This window comes from Petaurus breviceps, unplaced genomic scaffold, assembly GCF_028583685.1.
Source record: "Petaurus breviceps papuanus isolate PSGF00001 unplaced genomic scaffold, PetGlider_PUasm1.0 90977, whole genome shotgun sequence".
Lineage (NCBI taxonomy): Eukaryota > Metazoa > Chordata > Mammalia > Diprotodontia > Petauridae > Petaurus > Petaurus breviceps.
In genome coordinates this window covers 45924807-45946666 of record NW_027187391.1, presented here as the reverse complement: position 1 = coordinate 45946666, position 21860 = coordinate 45924807, and the positions used below count along the sequence as shown (strand labels likewise).

At 36.9% G+C, this 21860-nt stretch overlaps 1 protein-coding gene across 1 annotated transcript in view; it reads right to left on the bottom strand.

Annotated features, from left to right (window-relative positions):
- The window catches only part of PDSS2 (decaprenyl diphosphate synthase subunit 2), a 302945-nt gene that overhangs the window by 44021 nt on the left and 237064 nt on the right, over positions 1–21860 (bottom strand). Inside the window, 3 exon segments of the mRNA XM_069077111.1 lie at positions 3092–3124; positions 20528–20659; positions 21579–21752. Coding sequence (XP_068933212.1) covers positions 3092–3124; positions 20528–20659; positions 21579–21752 — 339 coding nt within the window.

The window sequence follows — 21860 nt, the reverse complement described above, 5'->3', positions numbered from 1 at the left end:
ATGAAATAGCTTGTCAAGGTCAAACAAACTATTCACAAGTCACATACTTTCTGGGACTCTTGTAATACAGACCTGAATCTCATACAATCTATAAGGACACCTCAAAATCAATGGCTCATCACCACTCTTCTTTCCAATACTTTCACATGTGCAACATGCTCCCCAAAATGGTTCAAAAAATGCCTGTATCCCAATGTCCTTTATTCACTAATGATTCAATACCAAATCACAACATTTCTTCCTTCATAATATCACTGATGGCTGCCATCTTTTCTCCATTTCTACCTGATCATCTCTAGACACAATTATTACTATTGTAATATAATATTCCTTTTATACCACTCTACTATGTTCTAGTTCCTAAATCAACCATATGTGTTTCCTGTCAGATTATTCCTTCTTCCACCCCAGTATACATTACTACTCAAATTATTCAACAATGGTTCCCCATTGCTTTCTGAATAAAGAAAAAAATTCTGAGAATACACTATAAGGCCCCTCTAGCTAATCCAAATTATTTTGTATCTTTTATATTGTCACTTTATATTCTCACCTTTCCTTTAATCTAGTTTCCCTGTTTCTAATTTTCTGTTTCTTTATACTCACAGCTTCTTACATACTGATATATACAATCACACACCCTTTAAAAATAGATGTCAATTATGTTCCCACCTCTCTTAATGGCTTTTGGAGTCATACTACTATGAAGTCTTTCTTAATTAAAGAATGGGAATAATTTTTTCTTGATTTTGTTGCATCAGAACAAAAGAAATAAATTGAAGTTCCAAATACAATATATGTACACAATATATATACAATATGTATACAATATATGTCATCATGTATGATTTTATTCTTGTTGGTACATAATTTGCTATTAGTTTCCTGTGTGCCCCTGGATGAAACACCTGGAGGTGCTATGAAGTTTGGACTTCTCATTTCTACCTAGTCTCTAATGATAGAGAGCAAAAGTCCTTCAGATTGATGTATAAACCATGTTTCTATCACTTCTCTATGAGAAAGGAACTACCCTCAGGAAAAGGACCCACATGTACAAAAATATTTATAGCAATTCTTTTTGTGGTAGCAAAGAACTGGAAATTAAGGGGATGTCATCATCAACTGGGGAATGGTTGAACAAGTTAATGGTAAATGAATGTAATGGAATACTATTGTGCTATAAGAAATGATGAGCAAGCAGACTTCAGAAAAACCAGGAAAGACTTAATGAACTGATGCTAAGTGAAATGAGCAGAACTAGGAGAACACTGTACACAGTAGCAACCACATTTTGTGATGACTGACTTTGATATACTTAGCTCTTCTCAGCAATGCAAGGATCTAAGACAACTCCAAAGACCTCATGATGGAAAATGCTATCAACATCCAGAGAAAAAACTTTGGAGTTTGAATACAGATGGAAGAATACTATTTACTCTCCTTTTCTTCTGTTGTTTCATTTCTTCTTCCCCGTGGTTAACTCCCATTAGTTCTAATTCTTCTTTACATCATGACTAATGTGAAAATATGTCTGATATGAATGTATAAGTAGAGCTTATATCAGATTGCATGCAGTCTTGGGGAGGGAGAAAGGGAGAGAGTGGGGGACAAAATTTGAAACTCAAAATCTTATGTAAGTGAATGCTGAAAATTAAAAATAAATCAATTAATAAAAAAAAGAGAGTAACTACCTAGTGTACTTGGACAAATACAAACAAAATTAATATACTCCCTGTCTTAATGGAATTTACCATCTTGTACAAATACATGACACAACCTAGGGTAAATGTCAGTGTTCACAACCGAAACATGTTTATGTTCATGTTCTTGACCTCTTTTCTTCAAAAACTTTCATTATTATTATGAATACAACAAACATGAATATTTTCTTACATGAAGAACATAAAAAAGGAATCTATCAGGAACCATGAATCTCTACTATGTACAATTTGATTTTTATTTTATATTAAATTTAACATGGTAGTCCCTATGCTGTTTTGCTTATCTGTGTTCCCTGTGGACTTCCTTCTATTCTCTTGTCTGTATATATATATATATATATATATATATATATATATTTGCTTTTTGGAGGGAGAAAGGCAGGGAAATTGGAGTTAAATGACTCGCCCAAGGTCACACTGCTAGTAAGTGCTAAGTGTCTGAGGTCGGATTTGAACTCAGGTCCTCCTGACTCCAGGGCTGGTGCTCTGTTCACTGTGCCACCTAGCTGCCCCTCTTGTCTGTATTTTTATAATATTTTACTGACACTCTTCTTTCCTATTTTTTTTGTATTACTATCCCTTTACTTCTTCACCCTTTACAATTCCTCCTCAATGGGAAAAAAAAAAAACCTCTCCCTTGTAATAAAGAATAGTCAAGCAAAACAAATCCACATATAGGTTGTGCTTAAAAATATATGTCTGATTCTGCATCTCTAGTCCATCATCTCTCTGTCGGGAGGTAGGAAACATGGTTCCTCCTAAGTTGTGGTCTGTTTTCACCTATGAACACCTTGAAGACAGAGATTCTGTCATTTAAACTTACCCTTTAGAGTGTCACCTATGCACACTCTGATGGTGATGACAAAAAAGGCAACATTGTACAGATAGAGAACTCTGGACTGGAGAGGTCTGGAGACTAGTGTGACAGTCCTTTAGCTTGACAACCTGCTAGATGGGTAACTTCATGTAAATCATTTTAACCTCTGAATCTCAGCTTCTTCAAAATGTGGTTAATACCAACTGACTTGGATAATTCACCAAGTTGTTCCTATACATAGTATTATTATTATTAAAAGAAAAGATATCTTAAGTTGTAGGCAATATTAATGTTTCTGATAATATTCAATGATCTTATGCAAATTAACATGCTAATATATGAATAAAAGAATGAAAAAAACACTTTTAAAATGCTTACTATGTGCCAAAACCAAACAGAAAATCTCTTAATCTTTGGTCATGATTCTCTTCCCACATTTCAAAGTTAAGTATGATCAATAATTAAATCTCTCTCTCTATACAGATTATATATTTATATATACATGTAGACAAATACATACATAGACAAATATCTAAATATAAAATTCACCTACCTTTGAATAGTTTAAGCTCCCTTTTTCTTGAGCCTTAAATAAAAAAAAAATTAAAATTTTGAATAATAGATCATCAAAAACTATGAAGCATACTTTCCTTCCCAAAGAAACTCAACCACTCACTTAGAAAGTGTTAAAATGGATTATTTTAAGAATCTAATTATTATTTTGTTTTTCTACTTTTTGGAAAGGGAAAAGTAGGGCAATTGGGGTTAAGTGACTTGCCCAAGGCCACACAGCTAGTTTTGTGTTGTCTGAGGCTGGATTTGAACTCAGGTCCTCCTGACTCCAAGGGCTGGTGCTCTATTCACTGCACCACCTAGCTGCCCCTAATTATTTTCTTTAGAATTTAGAACCAAACATAGTACCTGGGTTAAGTGCTTCTGGGTCTATGTACTTCAGAGCATTAGACTAGAGGATCACCATAGGAGGCAATAGACACAGTTCAGATAACTTAAGCATTTTCTAGCATTTAATACACACCAAAAGTCTCATAGAAAAACTGAAGTATCCACTTCTGTGTTTACAAAAGCCAGTGGTTATATCCATTTGGCACCTGTAATTCAGCCCAGAACAACTTGTTTACAACTCAAGCTTCAAAGGCATGCTTTGGGATAGATTTTTACATCGTACAGATTGAGCTCTTGCTGTCTTCTCCTAAGCCTTTAATGCTGCAGGGACTAAGCACACAGGGACTAAGAGCACCACCCAGTTCTGCCACCTTTCTCTTTTGCCTGAAGAATATGAATATACATACTTTGCTGGTACTTTAGTCTTTTTTTGGAGTTCAATTATGAAGTCTGAAGTGTTTTAGTTTAGTCATCTATAAGTTATTTGCAAACCTCAACCATTGGCATTCTTTTTTTTTTTGCTTTTTGGAGGGCAACTGGGGTTAAGTGACTCGCCCAAGGTCACAAGGCTAGTAAGTGTTAAGTGTCTGAGGCCGGATTAAGCATTAGCATTCTAAGATATATTCTAAGCTCTTTCCTTCACCCTTTCTTTAATACTTTGTTTTATGAAATACCACTACAAAAATAACTAATGATAATATATTTCCATCAATTCACAATTACCTTTTGAAAGTCCTAAAAGCAGAGAATGAAAGTAAATGCTTTGGTATGGCCAGGACAATACTGGTTATCATCAACATCTTAATTTAAACTGACTCTAACCATGCAAAGGTGTCTTTTACTGTTGGCTGAATCTCACCTGAAAGAGATTCTTTACTTTCCTCACTACAATTAAGACTTTGATTCTGTATAGACATTTACCCCATGGGGCTATTAAAAAGTTTCATGAGTCATAAAACAACAGATCCTAAAAACAATTTGCAGTTTTTACTAAGAAAACAGTGAAAAACATTAGTAAATTTTGAAACATAAACTGCTAATTTTATCACAACTTGGGGAAAAATATGAAAGAGTATAATTAATCTAAATGCTTCTCAAGATTTTAGCAGCATTAAAAACTGGTGCCAGTTGATATCTACTCACTTGACAATGGAATATCTGATATGAAAATTGTTTTCACAGCAAGTTTTTTACAACTGATGGGCAGAAAGTAAATTGGAATAAGACTCAAATGAAGACAGATAACACTGAAAAGTGACATCATTTCTTCTATTAAATTAACTTGGACACTTTAAAGATTTTCTATTCTTGTCAGTGTGGGTACTCGCTCTACTACTACAGATTATGAAAGTTCCTGTAATTGAAAAATTCACCACCTCTTGGCCAATCTGGTGATGACTCTCTCTGAATTTACCAAGGGTCAGTCCTCACATGATAGTCCTTGTATATATTTTCCATCTTGAGAAGACCTGATACTCCAATGGCATTACCTTTAAGAACCCAGAGTTTGTCCTATATCATGATGAGGTATGAAAGGAGAACTCTGGTAGAGGTTACTCTATCTTCTAACATATTCTTATAAAAGAGGTAACTTTTACTTTTTGCTGGGCAAGTGAGAGAGGATAAGTTTAGATGATTTTTCCATGTTTTTTTTTTTTAAAGATAGAACTCACATATCTCCAAATGCATTTGTGGGTTAGAAACTCACTTTTTTTTTCCTACTTTAAAGAATGATTTATTTTCTACATACTAATAATATAATAGATTAAGAACTAAATAGAGAATAGAGAGTGAAGGTAATAGCTAAACTACTTTCACTTAAGAGTTCTTGAAATAGGATGTCTAGGCTTTTTTTTTGTTTTTGGTCATGGATTTCAGATAGTTCAATGATTCTTAATTTTTTCCTCTTCTATCTGTTTTCTAGGTCAGTTATTTTTGCTGTGAGATACCTTATTTTTCCTTCTATTTTTTAAGCCTTTTGACTTTGTTTTAATATTTCTTGATGCTTCATGGAATCACTGGCTTCTATCTGATCCATTCTAATTTTAAGGGAGTTTGTTGCTTGGACAAAATTTTATATCTCTTGGGAGAAGATGTTAATTTCCTTTTCAATTCTTTTTCTATAGCTGTCATTTCTTTTCTAATTTTTTTCTTAAATGGTCTCACTGCATTTATACAAACATTTGTCTTCCCCATTAAAATGTAAAGTCCTTTTGAGCAGGGATTGTTGTATTCTTTGCACTTGTATTCCCAGTGCCTAGCAGAATGTCTCATACATAGTAAGTGTTTAACACTTATTTATTGTTATTACTAATTTTAGATCTTGAATATTTTCTCGAGAAAGCAATGTAATAAAGCAGAAAGAATCCCAAACCAGTACTTAGGACACTTGGCTTTCCATTTGTTTCTGCCATTATTAACTTCTGATCTTGGGAAAGTTGCTTCACCTGGGAAGACTTGTGTGAACTAATTTGGAATAGTAGAACCAGTAGAATAATTATACCATAAAATCAATATTATAAAAATGAAAACTCTTAAGATTTAAAAATTTTAATCAATGTAATGGTCAAACAGGAGCCCAGATTAATAATGCAATGAAGAATGCTGCCCACCTCATAACACAGAGGTGATGAATTAATATGCAGAATAAGACATACATTTTTGAACCTTGTCAATGTGTGAATTTGTTTTGCTCAATTATGCTTATTTATTACTATGGTTTTGCATCCTCCCCACCCCCCCTGGGGTGGGAGAAAAAAATAAATGCTTAATAATAAATACTTTTTTTTTTAAACAAAAGAAAGCTAATTTTTTTCTAGCTGGACCTCAGTTGCCTCACTTGTAAAATTAAGGGGTTCATTTATGTGCTCTCTGAAGTCTCTTTAAGCTCTAGAATTCTATGTAGATCAGGGTTATTTTCGTGACCAAAGGAGAATGACTAAATAAGCTCTCTAAACTTTAAAGAGGATGAAATGCTCTATTTTTCTCCTTTTCATGACAACTGCCAGACATCATGTATTTCTAGAAAAAGAAGATATTATTAAAAATAACTTTCTCACTGGGGCTCAAAATAGGGCGATATTAAATAAATGCAAAACAGGAGGGCATTTAAACAGACAGCAATCTTAAACTGCTTCATACTACACTGTGCATCTACAGAAGCAACTTTAAATTTCACTCCACACAGAGACTCCCTGGAGGCTTCATTACAAGGGTCTTTTAAAGGGGCTCAGTCATCTTTTGGGCCCTTGCTGGAATGCCTCTTGCCAACCCGAGGTCATGGGAAACACAAGTAATTTTTTATCAATCTGCAGCGGTTCACAGAGAATGTGTGGTTGGAACCCCGCATTATCTTGAAAAATGTGAAAGTCGACAAGATAGCATACTAGTGTTCATAACTCTGCAGACTGCTCTCAAATAGCTTCAGTCAGCACTGTAAAATAATATTCTGTACAAACAGAGAAAAAAGCTGGTGCTTTTGACTGAGAAGATGTATAAAGGGATTAATTCCAAAGGTTTATATACCTAGTCTCTATAGACCAAAAGGAGATCCCATTTTGGTAAGTAATGGACATACAATGTGGTCTTTTACCTTAAAAGACAAATGCTTTTTTATGTCTGGTAACAAAGAGGAATTGGATAGCATAAATGAACTGTCTCCAATTTCCAACTGTTGTTATCTAGACTGGTGAAGGCTTGTTCTAAAAGCAGGAAAGCAATATTCCATAATATAAAGTGAGCTGAGAAATTGATCATCTGTAGCTATGTTAACCTTCTAGCTAATCTGACAGCCAGATTCCTGAATAAAAGTGACATATATATGTGTATATATATAATATACACATAATATATATATATATTCCCCCCCCACCCCAAAGATCTTCATTTCAGAGTTTTCTCATGTAATAACTTTTCTTATGGGTTTTCTTCCTACACATTGGCAAAAATTTCTTTTAGGTAAAATAAGTCTTAGCTATAATGAACAATCTGTGCATCAGCAATGGTGTTGAAAGATTTTTTTTTTAAAGGAAGAATTTCGGTACTTTAAGAGACTGTATGGAGGTGTCTAAAAGGGAAGGAAATGCCAAATGCATCCAGGAAAGGCTTTCCTGTAGAACTCCTATATGGGGTAAAATTCGTAGGTCAAAGTCCTATTAAAAGGCAACAGCTAAGCCTGGTAGGACTAAAATTAGAGCAGCCAGCTGTGTTTTGGTTTGGAGGCTTATGTCATTACCCACTGCTGATGTGATCAGGTATCTAGTACAGAGATTACCAGAATATAAAGGAATGCTCCTCTCCTGAAGGGCTTGTAAGCCTCCTCTTCCACTTCTGACAACCAATAAGAGCCCAGGGAAGGCCAGGGCCAAACAGCACAAAGCTGGAACAGGCCTGTTCTACTATAATGCTGATTAAGTGGTTTTAACCTATCCTTCCCCAAGGGAAGCTAATCAATTTTTTGAAACTGGCTCATTGCCTTATGGTTAAATTTTCAGCATTCACTTCTCCTTAGGCTCAGTGAAAGGGTCAGCAGGGGACAGGTGGAAGAGATTTCTAAGCCAAAGAGGCCCTGTTAAAGGTCTTCTGGTCTATACGTAGCAAGCATCTTTCTAACCAAAATTTTTCTTTTACATTTTCAAGCCCATCTTTCCTACTACTCATATTCCTAGAATCTAGAGAGAAGTAAAACAAAGAAGACAAAGCTTTAGCAAGGACAGAATCTACCCGGATCTCCAAAAGGCCCAGAACAGAAGGCCAGACTGGTAGCAGAACCAAGCCAAAAAGCTTGCTAAAGGAGCACAGGTATAAAATAAAGCTTGAATTTGGGAGGAGGGGGTGGGAGGATGACTCAGAGTCATTTTTCATAATTTTTATTTTGAGGAAACTCCAAAAGTTAGTTGATTTACCCAAGATCACAGAGATAGTGACAGAGAAGAGACTCAAACTCAGGACACCATCCTTATCCTTCCAAGCATCCTAGGCTCACAAAATTGGTGTGATCCTCACCTCCTCACTCTTTTCCACCCTCTAAGCCCCACATCCAATCTGTTACCAAGATTTGTAAATTTTACCTGACACAGGCTCTCATCCCCTCACACCTGAATTACTGCAATAGCCTGGAAGTTGTTCTGCCTGCCACAAGTCTTTCTCCACTCCATCATCAAAGTGATCTCCTAAAGCAGTGCTTGTTAAACTTTTTCTACTCACAACCCCTTTTCCCCATTTTGGCAGTGTTCATTGCCATTGTGTGGCCTGAGGGCATGTGTAGTGCAAAGTGTGCATGCTGTGTGTTCAGAACCAAGGCTGCAGTGAAGTTACCAGACGCAAAACAGGAAAGTGTTGCCAGAAACACCTCAGATTCATTATGTGTTTGATTTTTCAATTAATTTTTGGCCATTAAGTGTTCAGAAACATTTTACTATTGCCAAATTTCAAAACTCACAGTTTAAGAAGCACTGTCCTAAAGCATGGGTCTGACCACGTCATTACCCTGGCTCAACAAACTCCTGTGGCTCACTATCACTCCATATATGAAATCCTGTGTTTGGTGTTCAAATCTCTTTATAACCTCCAATCTCCCCCTTTTCCAGTCTTACATCTTATACTCTACCCCATAATCTTCAATCCAGTGACACTGGCTTCCTTGATGTTTCTCAAAAAAAGACATTCCATCTCCCAACGCTGGGCATTTTCACTGGCGATCCCCCATGCCTAGAATTCTTTCTTTCTCCTCATCTCTGCCTCCTGGCTTTATTTCCCTTCTCTTTAAGTCCCAGCTAAAATCCTACTTTCTCAAGGAGGCCTTTCCTGGTCCCTCTTAATTCTACTATCGTCCCTCTGTTTATTATCTTCAACTTATCCTGTATATAGTATGTTTGTACATAGTTATTTGCATATCGTCTCCCCCATTAGACTGGGGCTCTTTGATAGCTAATGAATCCATGATTGGCCACATGAAGAAGATATGTATCATAGTGGCAAATTATTCTGCCAAAAAGTAAAAGTGGACTATCTTCAAAGAGACTGATGTAGCTGCACAGGGAACTCTTAGATGAACTAAAATTTTTTATAAAGATATAACAAAGAAGAGAGGCGGTGTGGTGTAACTGATAGAGCACTGGCCTTGGAATCAGAAAGATGAGGGTTCAAATCACACCTCAGAAGGTTACTAGCTTCATGACTCTAGGTAAATCATTTAACCTCTTTGGGCCTCAGTTTCCTCTATCAAATGGTAGCACTGGACATGATGATTTCTGATGTCTCCTCTAGCTCTTAATCTGTTATTCTGTGATTGTGTAAGCAAAGGCTTTTAGTTGAGGTTGAGTATAAGGAAGTGGTAAGGGATAGAAGAACATCAAAAAGGCCAAACCCCAGAGAAAAGGTAAGCAGAAAGGGTAGGCACTTTCTCTTTTAAAGCTATGTTCCTTGGGTTGGTGCAAAGTGAAATGTACTATGTACAAAGTAAAATCAATACTGTAAAATGATCAGCTGTGAATGACTTGGCTATTCTTAGAAATACAACACTCCAAGCATTTGCTGTCTTCAAGGGGCTTAGATTCCATAAAGGAAACTAGGTAGAGTCAATCTTCAACATTCAGAATTTCAAGCATTTGTATGATTTTACTAGTAACCTCATTTTCACTTCTGCATTGGCAGCCATGCACATTTGTGGCCATTAGCAGTAGAGAAAAAAATGATGCGCACAAGCTTGTGGAGCGGTTGTATCCTAATGGTGCACAAAGCAGACGTTGCTGATGGATTATTTCAAGCTTCACACTCTCCAATACTATACACCAGTCATGAAGGACAGAGTGCTGAAGGTGATGTCAAGACCTTGCCAGTCTTAGCATCTTCTGACTGCAGTGACTAAAGTCCCAGGAACCTCTCCCTTGGTTTTCAGGTGGTGGCCAAGTTAGAGAGGTTTACAGCTGTATAGTATACAGTTCAATGCCACAGTAGAAGATAAGATTCAGGTTAAAAAATGTTTTCATTTTGAGAACTTAATCTACTGTACAGTATTTATGTAATGTAGATTTCATGTGTTATGCAAAATAAATACAGCACTGTCTGAAATAATTTTTTTTTTTATTGAGATGACAGCACAAAAGGTCACAGAATTCTAGGGAATTATTTGTGAGAAAAAATGTTTTGCATGTTACCAATTTTATTTTGTGTACTGCATTTTAAGGGTTATTTCATAGTTACAGTGTTGGGAAAAGTACATATTATCAACATTAATGTTTTGTCATAAAGAATTGTATGCAGGGAAGTGTATTTTCAGCAATTTCCAGTGAAAGATTATAGTTTTTATGGTCATAGGAAGCTAACCCTTTATTTCCTGTAAGTTCAATGTATCAACATTTGTGTTTTTTATTTTTGCTCTGTTTTCTAGGAATGTTTCTCCTGTGAAAGCTGAAGATTGCCTGTATATGCAGAAATAATGATGTAGTCTCAGATACCTTCTAGCTGTGTGATTCTGGGCAAGTCACAACCTCTCTCAGTCTCAGTTTTCTTATCTGTAAAATAGGGATAATAATAATAATACTACCTCCCAGGGTTGTTGTGAGGATAAAAAGAAATGTCTGTAAAGTGCCTTGTAAACCTTAAAGAAATATGTAATGCTAGCTATTATTAAGATTTATTAAAAAAAAAAAAAGAAGGGAACTTTTGGTAGATGATCTAGCTGCTGGAGGGATCAAAAATGGCCTCAAGTAGAAGATAGCTCTTGAGCTGAGCTCTGAAGGAGGCAGGGATTCCAAGAGTCAGAGGTGAAGGAGAAGCATATTCCAAGCATGGGCAGAAAACGTGTGCAAAGGCATGGAGACAAGAAACAGGAAGCCCTGTTTGAAGCAAGTAAGCCAATGTGACTGAAGAATACATAAAGGAGAGTAATAGTTTAATAAGTCTCAAATTTATTTTGTAAAATGCTTTAAATGTAAGGGATGTTGGGATTTAATCTTACAGGTTGCTGCTGAATCTTCTCAAGCAGAGGCATGCTATATGACCCCAAACTGCAAATTCAAGCAATTGATAAAGAAAATTATCCAAAAATGATTTTTTCCCAAGACCTTATGTATGGTATCATTATACTTGTGTGTGTGTGAAGGTAATGCTCTTTAAGTTAAAATAAGTAAGACTGAAATGATAGCAAAAAATGAGAACAGGAAGAAGGCAAAACAACTCTATTTACAATTTTTTTTCTTTTCTTTTTTACACCAGGAAGAATGATATGCAAACTGCACAGGACAGAACACATCCCTGATTTGCAGGGACTTGAAACCAAGGATAAAGTGAGGAGATTATAAAGAGAACATCTACCTATCCTTAAAGAATTCAAGTTACCTGATCTGCATACAATCCAACTCAAGGTAACTTCTGTTGTCACTAATGAAACACAGTGACCTATGAGGAACTATGGAGAATGGAAGAGGTGCTAATGGATTAGAGATGAGCAAGTCTGCCAATTTTCAGACAAGGGAAGATGAGGGGCGGCCAGGTAGCACAGTGAGTAAGAGCACTGGCTCCAGTGTTAAGAAGACCTGGAGATCGAATCCCGGGCTCAGACACTTAGCACCCACCCAGAAACACCTGGCCGTGTAACCTTGAGCAAGTTACTTAACCCTGATTGCTTATAAAAAAAAAAAAAAGACAAGGGAAGATGGTGGATGCCTCACATAATGGAAGTGGAAATGTGAAGACAGTTCCTGGCAAAATTCTAGTAAAGAGATGGTTCATGAATACTTAGGAAAGAGAGCAGCATTTACTAAGAACCAGCACTGGATCGTACTTTATGACAAACTATTCTAACACTCCCTACTATCCAAATGTCCACTTCTGAAAGAGTTGTGTGATAGAAGGCACCTTTAAGTCCTGTGATGGACTAATGTCATAGTCTCCTAATTGGTCTCCCTAACTCAAGATTCTCCCTTCTCCAATCCATTCTCCACACAACTGTCAAAGTGATACTTCTTCCCCCCTCCCCATAAAGTTCTCTCTCTCTCTTTTTTAGGATATTTAATTTCTCCCCAGTTAACATGTAAAAACAATTTCAAAATTCATTTAAAAAAACTTTCAGTTACCAAATTCTCTCCCTTTCTCTCCCCCCCCATCACTGAAAAGGCAAGCAATTCTATATTGTTTATACATGTATAGTCATGCAAAACATATCCATAATACTCATGTGGTGAAAGAAAACAAAGACAAAAAAAAATTCAAGAAAAATAAAGTAAACAAAAGAAAAGAATGCTTCAATCTGCATTCAGACTCCATCAGTTCTTTCTCCTGAGATGGATAGCATTTTTCATCATAAGTCCTTCAGAGCTGTTTTGGATTGTTGTATTGCTGAGAATAGCTAAGTCATTCATAGCTGATCATCTTACAATACTGTTGTTACAAAGTAATATTCCTTAAGCAAAGGTTTGACTATATGTCACTTTCCTTGATCAATAAACACCAATGACTCCCCGTTACTTCTAGGAGCAGATATAAATTCCTTGGTTTTGTATTTAAAGTCCCTCACAATTTGACTCCAACTTATATTTCTAGGCTTATTATACATTATTCTGCTTTATCCATTACTCTCTAGTGCAGCCAAACTGGGATTCTTGCTATTTTTACACAAGATGTTCCATCTCCTATTTCTGTGCCTGGAATGCAATCTTCCTTACCTCTTCCTGTTAGAATCCCTAGTTTCCTTCAAAACTGCTACCTCCTACATGAGACTTTTCCTGTTCCCCCTTGCTGTGCCTACACTAATTGTATACATGTTTTCTTTGATAGAAGCAAGCTTGAGGGCGGCTACCATTTCTTTTTTGTCTGTATGCCGAGCACAATGGCTGGGTGCAGTCAGTACTTAAAAAAAATGTTTATTGATTGATTCTTGATTTTTTTAGTCTTAATGATTCTACCTTCACAACATCCCTCCAATAAATCCCCTTCTCTCCAGGCCACAGCCACCCTTGTCATCTCTCACCTGTGCTATTATACTAACCTAATTGGCTTACCTGCCTCTAGCTTCTAAGCCTTAGTCCGGAAGGCTGCCAGACTGCTATCTCTAAAGCACAGGACTGGTCGTAACTCAGCTGTCCACAAACCTTCAGTGACTTCTTATTATTTCCAGGAAAAATAATGATAAATTTCTCTGTTTTGGCATTTAAATTCCTCCTCAATCTGTCTGCAGCCAATCTGTTCAGACTCACTCTTTCAGGCAAGCTTTAGTCTGTCCATACTGGCCTAAGGTTCCTGGCATACAACATCCCACACCTCCTGCCTCCTTACCTTGTCACAAGATTCTAACCTTAAGCATGGAATGCTGGAATGCTTTCCCCCCCCCCCTCACCTCCAACTTTTGGTTTCCCTAGTTCTCTTCAAGGGTCAGTTTAACTGTTACTACCTACAGCAGGCCTCTCCCGAGTCTACTGTTAGTGCCCTTCCTCCAAATTAATTTGTATTTATTTTGCATGCGTTTTTCTGTGTACATGTTGTATCCCTCTGATAGAATATAAGCTCCTTGAGGGTGGGGACTAGTTCAATTCTGTCTTTATATCCCCAGTGCCTAGCACAGGTCACTACATAACAGGTGCTTAATAAAAATACTTATTGAATTGAATGGAATTGAATCTTGCAATAGTCAGGTCATATGTTAAGTTTGGGGAGCCACAGTTTACTGAAGATATCAACAAACCAGGGGAGTCAACAAACATTTATTGAGCTGGATTATAAAGAAAGTTGAAGTGCTGCAGAATTAATGCTTTCGAACTGTGGTGTTGGGGAAGACTTTCGAGAGTCCCTTGTACAGAAGGAGATCAAATCAATCAATACTTAATTCAGGCTATTCACTGGAAGGTCAAATATGAAGCTGAAGCTTACTTTGTCCACATAATAAGAAGACATGACTCACTGGAAAAGACCCAGAAATTGGGAAAGACAGAAGGCAAAAGAAAAAGGGGATGGCAGAGGATGAGATGAATAGAAAGTAACATGGAAACAATGAACACGAACTTGGACAGACTTTGAGAGACAGTGGAGGACAGAAGGGTCTGGTATGCTATGGTTCATGGGTCATGAAGAATCAGACATGAACTGAACAACAATAATGTCCCATATATTGTGCTAACTGTTGGGAATAAAAAGAAAGGCTAAAATAGTTCCTACCTTACAGGAGCTTACAATCTAATGGGGGAGACAACAGGAAAACAATTTACAATTAAAATACATAGTATGAATGGAAGGTAACTAACCTCAGGGAAGCCCCAGCATTAAGGGGGACTAGGAAAGGTTTGTTGCTGAAGGTAAGACTTAAGTTGAGACTTGAAAGAAAAGCCAGGGAATCCTGGTGGAGGAGACAAGAATTCCAGGCATGGAGGACAGCTAAATAAGGGGCATAGGACATGGATACATGGTTTTAAGAATATCCTGAAATATATCAAGGGCCATAATGTACAAAAGGGATTAAATTGTTTTCCTTAGTGACAGAGAGGTGAACAATGAGCAATAGGAAGAAATCATAGGAAGAACTGCGTTAATAGAAAAACTAAACCAAACCAAACCTCCCTAACAATCAGTATTTGAAGTTGGATTCTGTAAAAGGTATTCATGCTTCAGGGATGGGTTGGATGAGATGACTGCTGAGGCACCTTTTAGTTCAACAAGCCCAAGATTCAAATGTTTACACTATCAATATTGATTATAATTTGGAGAGGAAGGGAATTATCATCTGAAGCATATAGAATTAGAATAGTCATCAGAATGGAGAATAGTGTATATGAAGACTCCCGGAATAGGTGACTTCTTTTCTATGTGTACATTTCATAAAAAGAAACTGGAATTGTTATTTTCTTGTTCATTCACACTGCCCTCAAACACTTAACTCACAAGCACAATCAAGAACATTTTATTATAGATTTTTGAACAAGAAGCAAGACTGGAATGTCTGGTAACAAGCAAGTTGTATGTAAAAATTTGTAAGAGGTAACAGACTTAGTAAATTTATGATTAGTTATAATGGTGTCAGAATGTCACAAACCCATATAACATTTCAGTACTTTTAGGAATAGCTAAGAACACAATCACAATTTTTATTTCTGCAGCGGCTTGCAATGGAATCAGATAACTAGAGAGATCATTAAAAATCCAGGATGCTGACCTGTAGCAAGTAGCACCTGTACTCCCTGAGAGAGACAGAGTCCTGCAATTCTCTGAAGATGCGTATTTTCTTTTATTGGGAGTCAAAAAGATAAGTAGCTAATGACTTCACCTCCCAAAGGGTGAATTACTCATTGTCTACCTGTGTTGTTACAAATATATCTATATTTATACATGTATTTTCCCTTATGGCTGTAGGCTGTCATTTAAAATTAAATTATTACAGCCCTGTACTCAATACTATCACAGAAAGAACAGTGTTAGTAGGAAATAAATAAATGAATGAGTGAATGAACACACACACACACACACACACACACAACTTGAAGGCTATCCTGATACCTGATTATTTTTCGATGTCTACTTCTCAAAGCATTATGTAAAATAGGGTAGCTATAATCTTGTGTTTGTTATTGTTGTTCTGAGGTAGTGTAGGAGGTAAGGGTGGAATGCAGACATGCTCAATACTAAAAGTACCAGGGGATAAAAATTTCTCTCTGGCTTCTCAGACGGCATAGTGAGACACCATGAATACATGAGTTCTTCTTTACTGATATAGTCACTAATCTTTCTGTTGCTATAGCGTGAACCCCAAAGGGAAATAGAAAAAGACAACTGGATCAAGAATGGCGAGATCCAAGAAGAAATTTCTGCAGATCGCGACCAAAAATGTTGGATTGGCTGAAATCTACATAAGCAAGGTATATATTCTTATGCTAAAGTTTTCTATTTTTTCTTTTACAACAATTAACCAGCAAGAATTTGTTTATTAAGTCAATCAATCCGCAAGCATGTAGTAACAGTATACTATGTGGCAGGCACATGCTAACCACTAAAGATATAAAGGCAAAAACATAGTCTACCCTCAAGAAACTCACAAAAAAAAAAATGATGGCGGCAAAATGTAAATAAGTACATACATAGAAGATTTATGGACTGTAATCTCAGAGACAAGGCATTAGCTAGGGACCTGAGGGGTAGGGTACTGAGAGGCCTCCTGCAGAAGATGGGGTTTGATCTGAGTTATGAGGGAAGCCAGGAGGTGGAAGTAAGGAGAGAGGGCATTCCAGGCATGGAGGATAGCAAATGCTTGTTTATTTTATTTTATTTATTTTTTTGCTTTTTGGAGGGGGGAAGGGCTGGGCAATTGGGGTTAAGTAACTTGCTCAAGGTCACACAGCTAGTAAGTGTTAAGTTTCTGAGGCTGGATTTTAACTCAGGTCCTCCTGACTCCAGGGCTGGTACTCTATTCACTGTGCCACCTAGCTGCCCCAGAAAATACTTGTAATAAGAAGATGGAGTGTTGAGTGTGAGAAACAAGTAGGTCAGGGTAATGGGACTGTAGAATGGAGGAAAATATAAGAAGCCTTAAAAGACAGGAAGAGATCAGATTGTGAAGGGCTTTAAATGCCAAACAGAGTATTTAATACTTGGTGCCGTAGGCAATTTGGTGTTGCTGAGACTTACTGAACAAGGGGTGATATGCCAGACCTGAGCTTTGGGGAATCACTTTGGTAGTAGAATGGAGGATGGACTGAATGAAGTAGGGAGAAACTTGAGGCAAGGAGGAAGATCATTGTAAGAGTCAAGGTGAGATTTCCTTAAGACCTGTATTAGGATAGTGACTATGTGAGTGGAGAGAAAGCTAAATACTAGAGTGATGATGGAGATGAGAAAAGATAAGACTTGGCAAGAGACCAGATACATGGGGGTGAGTCTGAGTAAAGAGGTGAGGACAACACTGAAATTGCAAGCCTGGGTGACTGGGAGATATGGTGTTGCCCTGGAGACTAATAGGAAAGTTGGGAAGAGGAAGGATTTGGGAAAAAGATATGCCCCATATGCTTGGGGCATATTAAATTTGAGATGTCCATAGGACATCCAGTTCAAGGTGTGCAAAAGGCAGCTGGTGATACAGGAGTTGTGTTCAGGAGAGAGATTATGGCTGGATATACACAGATCCAGGATTCATTTGCATGGAGATGATAACTGAACCCACAGGAGATGATGAATTCATGAAGTAAGATAGTATTGAGGGAAGAATATGCCAGGTGCCTGAGCTACAAATACAAGAAAGTAAAAATCTATACTCTCAAGGATAAAAGGTAGCCCTATTATTAACCCTCCTCAAAAAGGACCTTTACAATGTATTTTTTTTTACTTTGGCATTTTGATAGATCTGTAATTTCATCTGTACGGATACTCCGTACTTCAATGATCACACTATCTCACCCAGTGGGATTCTTGTTCCCTATAGATGATCTACCCAATGCAGCAGACACCCCTTTGGTTTTTTAGTATCACAGGTACAAACATAACATATCAAGACTATTTATCTACTTAGTCTCATTTTTATTATATAATCCATTTATACATTTCTTTGATGTGGAGTCAGTATGATGTAGTGGAAAGACTCTCTGGAATCAGAGTACTTGCATTGGAAACACTGGCTCTGCTCCTTTTGTTTTATGCTTATGTTCTTGGGCAGGTTACTTAATGAATATTTATTAAGGAAGTGCTACCCAGGTACCGTGCTAAGTCCTGGGGCTATGAAAAGAGCAAAAGACAGTCCCTGGGGTGGCTAGGTGGTGCAGTAAATAGAGCACTCGTCCTGGAGTCAGGAGGACCTGAGTTCAAATCCAGTCTCGGACACTTAACACTTACTGTGTGACCTTGGGCAAGTCACTTAACCCAAATTGCCCTGCCTTCCCCCTCCAAAAAGCAACAACAACAAAAAACAGACAGTCCCTGACCTCAAAGAGCTTACAATCTAAGGGCGGAGACAACATGCAAACAAATACACAAAGCAAGCTATACACAGGAGAAATAGGAAATAATTAATAGAGGGAAGGCACTAGAATGAACAGGGGCTGGGAAAAGCTTCCTGTAAAAGACAGAATTTTAGGTGGGACTTAAAGGAAGCCAGGGAAGTCAACAGGCAGTTGAGGAGGAAGAGCATTCCCAGCACGGCAGACCTCAGTTTCTTCTTCAATAAAATGAGGGTAATGTACTAGATTACTTTTAAGGTCTCTATGATTAAAGCATGGATTTGAAGCTGGACAGGATATTTGAAGCAACCCAGTCAGATTCTTCATTTTACATGTGAGGAAACTGAGGTTAAATGTAAGCAACGTCCTCAAGGGCACACAGTCAGTCAGCATTGGAGTCAATATGAGCTCAGATCCTCTGACTCTAAATCTAGCCCTCTTTCCACCCTGTCAGAAGCTATGACCCATGCTTTTACATCACGTCTTATATACAAGTTCTCCTTGGCAATAGAGCACAGTCTAGATGTCCTGAATGCAAATGTCATCATGTTTGGATTATCTGCAATTTGAATTCTTTTGAGACTGTGTCATTCAATGATCCACAATCCTAACATATCAAAGGGAAAATGTTTAATGAGATGACTGTCCAGATACACATCATGATCTAAGTAATGCATTTTTCATCTACATTCCTACTTTTTTAAAAGTAAATATGGCTTGACAGATCTGCTGCTTTACTATAAATTTCAACAAGGAGTCTTGAGACTTGATGTAAGTAGTGCAATGTCATCTGAGAACAAGAGAATTTGGAGCACCTCGCTGTCCTTGGGGAAAATGTCTTTCGTTTGGAATTTGTGCAGGGTCTATTTTATAACACCGTTGAACAGCCCTGGTTAAACTATCTCTCAGTAAAAACACTTCATTTTATAAAATCATAAAGTCTTTGACAGCATATTGAAAGCTTTGGTAGGTTCTACCAATCTTGAAAACAGACCATCATCCAAGGATCAGCTTATTTAAATTGAGAGGAGCTCACCACCAGAAAGCTGACCACCAAGGGGTAAAATGTTTTTGACCCTAGCAACAAGGCACAGAAGAAAGAGCGCTGGATATAGAATCAAAGGACTTGGGTTCAAATCCCCATTCTGCTAGTTACTACCTATGTGCCCATGACCAAGTCATTTAACCTGTGTGGCCCTCATTCTCTGTAAAATGAAGGAGTTGGACCAGATGGCTTTGAAGGTGTCTTCCATATCTAAATCTGTAATCCTATGAAGATCATCTCCAAAAGTGGACACTATGCAGGGAATACTCACAGTAATAAAATCATATATTGTAGAAGAACAGAAATATTATAATTCTACATCTAGATCTATCATAATTTATAACGACAAATGGGTTTATTTTCATTTAGAAATATATTGTCAGCTCTTGCTCTATAAAATTTAAAAACATTAGCATGTAGTATTAACATAACACAATTAGAGCAAGCAACACTATACATTTCTGAATTTTTTTTAGCTGCTATAATGAATCCTTCAACAATTTTAAGCCACAGAATGTAATGATGTCTTAGATAAGGGGAAAAGATCTTGTGTACCTCAGTTGTTGGTACAACAAAGTAGTTAGTGAGAGCATTAGGGGATGAGATTTAAGGCCCTTTCCAGCTCGAAAATACTATGATTTCCATCCTCCCCCTTCCACCTCCATCTCTTTTTCTTTCAGAATGCCTCAGAGCTCACTCAGGGTCCTAGTTTGTTTTAAAATAACTCAATGAGTTGACAGACGGAGCTCCTGGAATTCTGCAGCCTGTGCTAGAGTCTACAGATGGGAAATTGCAGTCAGTTAAAGGGTGGTGCTATTACCATAGCACAATTTTTGAAAGCCTTTGGAAAAAAAAAACTGAATTAATTAGCATTCACCACAGGCACTAGCCTTGTGTTGCAGTACTCCGGGACTTAGATAATAAGAGAATGCAGAATTATAATTTTCTGACTTTTAAATGACAATGTTTCGATTCATTAAAAATCTAGGTTTCTATGAAGAAGAAATTGTACCTGCTCCTTGACAATGCTCTTACACAATGGAATGACAGTGTTTTAAGCCATCATGAAACATATATTGAAATAAGTCAAACACTACTAGCATCACTCTACATAGAATTAATTTTAGGTTACCTCTCTGATCTGCTTAATCCACATTTCTCTTCCAAGAAACTCCTGATGTAAGACTACAGGAGCTGAATTTAGATTAAATGCTACGGAGACACCACACTTCCCTTTAACAAAAGGCTGGAGGTCAGAGTTTATCTAGAGAGAATGGACAAAAAGAGTTATGTTAGATCCTGAAACAGTTATAACTAGTATATTTTAGTCAAGAGAAGAGACGTTACTGTAACTGAAAATGACTAAAGAAAGGACTTTTTAGATGAAAATGTTTCAGAGAGGAATGTTTTGAAATACACCAACCTTCAAATTCATCTGAAGCTATTTTTTCCCCTTTATGATTCCCCTCTAGCTTTTATTTATTTTTAAAATTAGAAGCAAGGATTTAGTAAACATTCTTTCTTGATAAAATTCTACATATTTTATAAATATTCTCCTCAAATCTGTTTAGTTTTACTGCAAGAGAAAAAAGTCACCCTGCCTCCCCATGAAAACTATTTTCTCTAGTGAAATGCTTGAGTAGCATCTGTGAGATATATACTATTAAATATATTTTGAAATTACAAATTTAAAAAAATGAACCCTGCAATTGCTAATCTCAGGGTGTTGCTTTATTTTGCACATTAAAAAGCAGCGATTAGAACTAAAGCATTTTCGTTTTTCTCAATATACCTCTAAGCTTTCATTAACTTCCCTCAATTTCTAATTTTCAAGCATCCATAAAGGAATAATAACAAAAACTTCCATCTTCTTGTGAATGTCCTTCCAATTTTGTGAATGGCAGTATTACTCATTATTTCATAATTTCCAGTAGTTCTGTCAGGAGCCACTTAAGGTAATAGGAAAAGAAAGACATTCCAAATACAGTGTAAATAAATGGTGACTTTTTATGAAAAGTGTATACTATCATGCTATACTGTCTATATTATATAACAGATAATGATGAGTCTTAAGTACATGCTAAACATTTTTGAGACCTAAAAGGTCATTAAGTACTAAAAGGTTTCCCATATGTCATTTTAGTTATTTAAACACTGGATAAAGAGAAAGGGTATGCCAATACCTTATGACTCATAGACATGTGCTTTCCATACTGAAATGCCATATCCTGGACCTCAGTATCATGCTTTGCTAATTCCATTGCAGCTTGGCAGCTTTTTGCTAGCAAGGCACTATGGGAGAGGAAAATCTGCTCCTTCCAAGTCGATATTCCGATATCATCTGTGATACAGTTTTCCTGAAAATGCAACAAAAGCCAAGATGAAAAAGCTTAAAATTTTTTTTTAAATGGCTCAACTGTTTCCGTTCTTGAAGAAGATGGGACTAGGCAACAAACACCACAAAC